The sequence below is a fragment of the Salarias fasciatus genome, unplaced genomic scaffold, assembly GCF_902148845.1.
Source record: "Salarias fasciatus unplaced genomic scaffold, fSalaFa1.1, whole genome shotgun sequence".
Taxonomy (NCBI): Eukaryota; Metazoa; Chordata; class Actinopteri; order Blenniiformes; family Blenniidae; genus Salarias; species Salarias fasciatus.
This window is the reverse complement of record NW_021941357.1, coordinates 10,652-18,786: the sequence shown is the minus strand read 5'-3', so window position 1 is coordinate 18,786 and position 8,135 is coordinate 10,652. Positions and strand designations below refer to the sequence as shown.

The following is an 8,135-nucleotide window of genomic DNA, read 5'->3' as shown; positions in this document are numbered from 1 at the left end:
GAGCAGCCAATAGCCACTTTTCCGACGACGACGCGTTCTAGCTTTATTTAACAAATAAAGCCGAGCCGCTCTCCTGATGCGATCCGCCAGAGCTGGAAACAGAAACCAGCCTCCCGCGCGCCGATAAACTGGCGAGCGTCGCGAGCTTTGTGACCACCTGGTGTCAAGCGTCATGCTTGAAGCGTCACAAGCGTCAGCTTCGAGGCGTCCCAAGCGTCGGCGACGCGTCCGGTGTGAACGCACCGTAACTGTACGTCCCAGTGGAGTCCCTCTGAATGACCCGTCACTCTGCTACTGACAGGACCGCGGAGTCAGACGGGAATCTGCTGTACGGACGGAATGTTCTAGCAGTGCTTCAACGGGGCGGACAGCAGAGCAGAGCGCTGATCTTCATATCTACATGTATTTTTATGATTATATGTTTAAATGTTCACGAGAGTTCACAGTAGAGCAGCATCCCCTCACACAACGCCCGACATTTCCCACAATCCCTTGCTGTCTCCCATGATATGTGTGTGTTTATGTTCATGTGTGTACTTTATCTTTATAAACTCCATTTATAGAGGAGCAACCTGCTGACATAGCTCTGAATCTACCCAGAATCCTTTGCTAATTATACTGTGTACACTACAGTGGAGCAGTTCTCATCTTTATCCCATCAGCAGTGTCTGAGGAACATATTCCACAGAGTCTTTATTACAGTACAGTGACCATTATGCTGAATTACTGTTGAAATGACTGGAATTAGTTATGATTCATAAACGGCTTCAGACTGTTAATTAAGCCAAACGGCACTTGGACGTTCACGGAGAAGCGCTGTGCATCTCACACCCTGGGCTGTACTGGCTGTGAAGTGGAGCAGGAGGGGGTAATGGCGACGGGTATTTCCACACGGCGAGGCGCATAATGAAACTGAACGCTCAAAGCTGCCGGGCACGCCGCTGTGCGATGAGCTGAGAGACTCGTCGTCATTTCTGGTAAAGAGGAGGGCCGGACGGGAACCACAGCGGTTATCGAGCTGATGGGAGCAGGAGACCTGGAGCTCAGCACAGACGTTCGTCTTCAGTCTCAAATCAGCCACATTTCTGTTCGTTTTGATGAAACCTCGACAGCAGAGAGTAACGTGGAGGATCAGAACTTTCAAACTGACACTAGAAGATGAGCTGAAGATGCTCAAGCTTCAGCAGAAGTGACTGACTGCTGTGGGGATCGAACCTGTGACCCTCCACTCCCGAGTCCACCCCTCTGCCCTCGACACAACCGCCGCCCGACCACTGCCTGGACGGCAGCCGAGCCCGGGCCCCGCCCGGCGGCCCGGCGCTCGCCGTACTCACGTCTCCGTCCTGTAGGTGGAGCACCTCTCCAGCGGGATCTTCAGCACTCGGTCGTTGAGCCCGACGAAGAGCGAGCGGTCGCTGTGCAGGATCTGCAGGCTCAGGACCGGCTCTCGGACGCCCCGGGGGAGGAGCTCCATCTCCTCCAGGTAGCAGCCCTGCAGGCTCTTGTTGGGCGTGGCCAGCGCCTTCAGGATGGTTCCGTATTCTGGAAGCAGAACGCCGGTCAGACGCGTCCTCTGGCCGCTGGCGCCACGCCGAGGCTCCCGGACTGACCGGTGCTGATGTACATGACGTGGTACAGCGTGTCCATCCCCTGGACGATGTCCACCACCAAGTGCGAGAAGCGGACGTCGTCCTGCATGACCAGCGGGTCCACGGACTCCGGCTGGACCACGTCGTTCATCAGGTAGAGCCGCTGGGCGTCCTGCAGGCTGCGCTCCGTCAGACCCTCGTTAGGACCCTCGTCCTCGATGGTTCCACACTGAGAAGGTCAAACAGGACCGGGAGGTCAGCCAGGACGAGTGGTGGACACACAAACAGGGACAGAGAAGCAGAGACACTGAAGACAGAACTACCAGTGAGCAGGGCTGAGCTGTCCAGCTGGGATCAAACCTTCACTGTGGTCCAGCAGGCCGTCCTTCACCAGCCAGCCAGACCCCCTGCTTTCATTACTTTACAGTCCTGAGTCGCGTTCACACAACAACGGCGCTCAGAACCGAACAGGAACGCTGTGGAGCAGTGGAGAACCAACCGAGAGCCGATAACTCCAAAGTCACCGGGTGCTTCGCCATAAGTCACATAGCGGTTTAATGTCAGACTTTCAGGCTAGCATCACATCCAGGCTAGCATCACGTCCAGGCTAGCATCACGTCCAGGCTAGCATCACGTCCAGGCTAGCATTACATGACGTCTTCCATCACGTCCAGGCTAGCATCAGGTCCAGGCTAGCATCACATCCAGGCTAGCATCACGTCCAGGCTAGCATCACGTCCAGGCTAGCATTACATGACGTCTTCCATCAGGTCCAGGCTAGCATCACGTCCAGGCTAGCATCACGTCCAGGCTAGCATCACGTCCAGGCTAGCATTACATGACGTCTTCCATCACGTCCAGGCTAGCATTACGAGACGTCTTCCGTTACGTCCAGGCTAGCATTACGAGACGTCTTCCGTTACGTCCAGGCTAGCATTACGAGACGTCTTCCGTTACGTCCAGGCTAGCATTACGTGACGTCTTCTGGCAGATCAGGGAGGACGATCAACGTTAAGAGATCCTTTAATATCAAACGCTGTGCGAGCGCGGAGACGTGTCGTTCTGCTGAGGAGAAGCGTCGGCGCCGGTCCCGGCGGAGCAGAGACGTTGCATATCGTCTGCTTTCGGAGTGTCGATGAGGTTTGAGTCTTGTGTTTGGACTCTGGACCAGTCAGCAGCTGCAGATCAGAGCTGGTTCTGTTGCTCATCCTTTAAAAAGTTGCGTCGGTTCGTTCCTTCCTGTTTGCTACCAGCGTTATTTTCATTTGCTGGCTGAAGACGTTCGTTGAATCATTTATATTGAAGATGTAGTTGTGAATAAGAGCCATTAATTAATACTATTTTTAAACTCCATTGCTTTTCATTATCCCCATATTTCTGCTTGACATCTTCTAGTAAACACACACTTCCCTCTGCTTCCATCTCAACTCCCTGCCTCAGCAGGACACAGTATTTGTCCTTCCAAAAATCAATACAGAGTCTGGCGTTTTAATCATAATCCCAGTAATGACGGGTTTTCGGCGAGGAGCACGGCGGCAGGGCGACGGTGGAGTGACCGCCGGTGAGAGGCTGCAGAGGGAAAACAGCAGACGGGTGTTTGGCCGGCAGCAGATTGCACTCTCTTTTCATTTTGTGGGGCTTGAAAGTGGAATATTGGATTTGTTTGCCTTGATTTCAGCAGTGACTTACACAGCGGGACGGGGCTTTGGACGACTCCTTTAACAACAGGAATTACCTGATGTCAACACTGGGTCTGAATCCGGCTCTTCTCACACGGTCTCCCGGTTTTGTGTTGAATTAATTTCCTCTCAGTCTGAACACAGATCCCCACCTGCTTGACAATCTGACTAATTAGAGGAAAACTCACCAAAACCATCATTTAAAAAGAAACAAATGTGTCGGAGCGCTTTGTGGAAATGAGACGTATCTGCTGGAATTGAGGACGGTTTTAATTGGGCTTTGTTGCGAGTTGGCCCGTCTTGGTGCAGACGGCGGCTGTGATTAGGAAACTGGCGAGCGCCTCGTGTTTGACGAAAGTCTGCTGCAGAAAAATGGAAGGAAATTAAAAATAAAGGAGAAGGAAAAGCGGCCGACTGCACCGATTTGTTTCTTGATAAAACTGGAGAAGAGACGATAAGAGGTTCCTGGAAGGACCGGCCTGGAGCGGGTTCAGGACCCGTCTCTGCACACGTCTCCGTCGGGACGCCGCGTCCACCGCGGCCCGTCTCGTCCTGGTCCTGGTCCTGAAGGGTTTCAAACCAGCGACCGGGGTTCCTTCGCCTCGTGTTCTCATCTCCTCAGTCTTGCTGGTGTTTCTGGAAGTCTCCGGGACGGACGCGGGAGGAGAACCGGGAACATCTGGTCTCACTGCTGCAGGATCCGGGTCTGAGGGTCTGAAGAGTCCCGTCTGCTTCCTGAAGACCTGGACCTGAGGCTGGATCTGGTCTGTGTTCAGAACTCTTCAGAGGTCATGAACCCAGCTCCAGTCCACTGGGTCTGGACCTGGACATGGTCTGGGTCTGGACCTGCTCTGGGTGTGGACCTGGTCTGGGTCTGGACCTGGACATGGTCTGGGTCTGGACCTGGTCTGGGTCTGGACCTGGTCTGGGTCTGGACCTGCTCTGGGTCTGGACATGGTCTGGGTCTGGACCTGGTCTGGGTCTGGACCTGCTCTGGGTCTGGACATGGTCTGGGTCTGGACCTGCTCTGGGTCTGGATATGGTCTGGGTCTGGACCTGCTCTGGGTCTGGACATGGTCTGGGTCTGGACCTGGTCTGGGTCTGGACCTGCTCTGGGTCTGGACATGGTCTGGGTTTGGACCTGCTCTGGGTCTGGACATGGTCTGGGTCTGGACCTGGTCTGGGTCTGGACCTGGTCTGAACTCTTGCCTCCTTGGCCTCTCTTCCTCTGAAGGTCTGGTGAAGCCTCATCCTGAACCCTCCAGCAGGTTCCTGGTTCGATTCCTGCAGCTCTGCCCCGGGAGACGGACTGCAGCTGCTGAAGTGTTCGGGCTGCCCCGGGTCCCGGAGAGGCCGGTCCGAGGAGGACCCGGGTCCCGGAGAGGCCGGTCCGAGAAGGACCCGGGTCCAGGAGAGGCCGGGCCGAGGAGGACCCGGGTCCCGGAGAGGCCGGTCGGAGGAGGACCCGGGTCCCGGAGAGGCCGGTCGGAGGAGGACCCGGGTCCCGGAGAGGCCGGTCGGAGGAGGACCCGGGTCCAGGAGAGGCCGGGCCGAGGAGGACCCGGGTCCCGGAGAGGCCGGTCGGAGGAGGACCCGGGTCCAGGAGAGGCCGGGCCGAGGAGGACCCGGGTCCCGGAGAGGCCGGTCGGAGGAGGACCCGGGTCCAGGAGAGGCCGGTCGGAGGAGGACCCGGGTCCCGGAGAGGCCGGGCCGAGGAGGACCCGGGTCCCGGAGAGGCCCGTCCGAGGAGGACCCGGGTCCCGTAGAGGCCGCCCCGAGGAGGACCCGGGTCCCGGAGAGGCCGGGCCGAGGAGGACCCGGGTCCCGGAGAGGCCGGGCCGAGGAGGCCGGCTGTGGACCCACCTGGAAGTTGAGGATGGGGTTGGGCGTGGGCAGCCAGGTGGAGCGGGGGTTCTCCTGGGACCGGAACGGCCCGTTGAAGGCCCGCGTGATGGCGCTCAGGTTGAAGGCGCACACGGCCGACGCCGCCATGCTGTTGCTTCAGGACGAGAAGGACGGCGAGGGACGAGAGCAGAGGGGACAAAGAGGAGGACGAGGGACGAGAGCAGAGGGGACAAAGAGGAGGACGAGGGACGAGAGCAGAGGGGACAAAGAGGAGGACGAGGGACGAGAGCAGAGGGGACAAAGAGGAGGACGAGAGCAGAGGGGACAAAGAGGAGGACGAGGGACGAGAGCAGAGGGGACAAAGAGGAGGACGAGAGCAGAGGGGACAAAGAGGAGGACGAGGGACAAGATCAGAGGGGACAAAGAGGAGGACGAGGGACAAGAGCAGAGGGGACAAAGAGACATGAAGACATCAGTGACATTCCAACAAGAACGTTCACCACCGTTCTAAAGTTGGCTCATGGGAACCGGGCGGCGTCTCCGTCCTCCTGATGGAGTCCGGCGACACCTGCTCTGAACACCCGGTCTAGGTCTGGTCTGGTCTGGTCTGGTCTGGTCTGGTCTGGTCTGGTCTGGTCTGGTCTGGACCTGGTCTGGGTCTGGTCTGGACCTGGTCTGGGTCTGGTCTGGACCTGGTCTGGGACCTCCAGCTGTGTCATAAAGCGGCTCTGCAGTGTCTCCGTCAGTCCGGCTGTTTATCAGCCGCTTCCTGTCGGCTGCTCCGCGATCAGAGATTACTGTACACACACACACACACACACACACACACACACACACACACACACACACACACACACACACACACACACACACACACACACACACACACACACACACACACACACACACACTCTCTCTCTCTCTCTCTCTCTCTGCCTTGCAGGTGTAACAGCAGAGTAAACCGGCTAAAGTGCCGCTGTGAGTGAAGTTATTATCCTGATGCTCTTTACCCATAATGCTCTGCAGCGTAATGACTGTCTTAACTACCTGCTGGCGCCGGCGGCCTCACCGCCGCCGCCGCTTCTTTCTGCCGGCACGGCCGATAAACCAGCTGCCAGGAGGACAGGACTGCTGGACTCAGGAAGACCTGCTGCCAGGACCAGGGACCAGCCTGCTGCCTGGACTCGCCTGGACCTGCCTGGACCGGCCTGGACCTGCCCTGGACCGGCCTGGACCTGCCCGGACCGGCCCAGACCCACCCAGACCCGCCCGGACCCGCCCAGACCCGCCCGGACCCTGTGGACGCGGAGACACGCGGAGCTCTGGACGGCCTTCGGACTGAGCGCTGCAGACTGCTGCTCAGTGAAACGAGGGATTCTGCTGGATTTAATTCACCAAAACGGCGTCTGCAGGCGGACTGAAGCGTCAGCCGGGCGGCGAGGGAAACACCAACAGCGACAAACACCGAGGAGGAGGTGAAGCTACAGGAACACATCTACACAAGTGAAAGCAAATACTGAAGCAAAACAACATCCAGAAGAAGAAGAAGAAGAAGATCCCGCTCTGTGGATTCCAGTCCTGGATCCCTGAGCCCGTGGTGAGCAGCAGAGCTGTGAGAGCGTCTATGAAAATCTGAAACAGTCCCTACATTTAAGGTCAGAACTTAAAACGGTCCTGAGTGATGAATTTTACAATCATACAAAAACAACCCACAGCACCAACCCATGGCCCAACAAGCTGCACCGTTTCCATGGAAACGGACATCATTTTTCAAACCTTCACTGAAAACAATAAAATGATTCATTTTCACTGGTGGAATCAGAACAGGGTTCTTCTCAATGTGACCTGGACTGCTTGCCACTATATCAAGATGAAACCTGGATGACATGCTGGACCGTGACAGTTTAGATCAGTCGATCCACTGATTGACTGACAGAGAGATCTCCTTTTCCCTCAACAGATCACATCCTCAGAGACCAAACTGCAGACTGAAGCTGAGTCTTCATCCTGAACGTCGTCCAGTCACTGGAAAACGCTCCATAACGTTCCAACCCCACATGTTGGAGACCTGCTGTTGGTTTTGACGGGAAGCTAACGCTCCGCCCTCCGCCGTGGTCGCGCCTGTTTCCCCGGATCGGTTTCGTCCTCCGGAGCGTCGCTGTCTGTTCTGGACTCCAGTCCAGCTGCTCCGTGACGGGAAATCCCAAACCGAGCGCTTCTGTTTTCATTTACATCCTTTTTACTGCTCAGAACACGTTAGCAACGCCGCAAGGCCGCCATTTTGCTAACACCCGGATGCAGCTAATGTGGCGTTTCCTGTGTCTCCCTACCAAAATAAAACTGTGAACTGTATTATGGGCGTTTAGTTTTGAGCTGTGACCAAAGTTCCCCGAGTGTGTGACACACTTCATTTCTTTGTTCTGACTTATGAAGAGGAGTTTAAAGGAATACTCCACCCAAAAAACCATTTGGCCTCATTTTCTACTCGCCCTCATGCTGAGAAACACTCTGGAGCACCTTAGTGATGTCTCAAATGCAGCTGGAGATCCTGGGGGATGTTCGTTGTCAACAAACAGGGACCGACAGAGCCCGAAAGAAGAAACGATCCATAACGTCCACAAAACGTGCCCATTTTCCTTCATACTGCTCGTCCGCTGTAATCCAAGTGTCCTGAGCGGTAACGTCCAGAATTAATTCTTAACAAGGTCATTTAGTACATTTTAAGAGCCCAAACAGTGCTCTCTCATACTTCCCCGGTGCACGTCTGCACGCACCCTGAACTACAGAAGCCGCGGCAGACCAAGCCAGACGCTTGGCGCTTCCAGCGACTACTTTTCTAAATTGCAAGCGTAGAAGAAGAAGTTTATATTCTGCTGTGAGTGACCGAGCTGTGGACAATCACAAACGTGATTGGCTACTGTTTTAAAACTTTGACTTCGGTGTCCTGCTGGAAGCGCCAAGCGTCTCATTCTGTGTGAAAAAGCAGCTGAAACCACATCAGGACCGAACCGGGGCTAGGGCT

The 8,135-nt window shown here is 56.0% G+C and overlaps 1 protein-coding gene across 1 annotated transcript; it reads right to left on the bottom strand.

The window, feature by feature from the left end:
• Positions 1-1,330: 1,330 nt before the first annotated feature.
• LOC115384876 (semaphorin-5B-like) lies at positions 1,331-5,299 on the bottom strand. The gene is made up of 3 exons (XM_030087055.1): positions 5,132-5,299; positions 1,611-1,818; positions 1,331-1,542 (listed from the first exon to the last, which is right to left on the bottom strand). Exons 1-3 carry the CDS (start codon positions 5,258-5,260, stop codon positions 1,331-1,333), a joined length of 549 nt encoding a protein of 182 aa, XP_029942915.1. The 5' UTR covers positions 5,261-5,299.
• Positions 5,300-8,135: the final 2,836 nt, after the last annotated feature.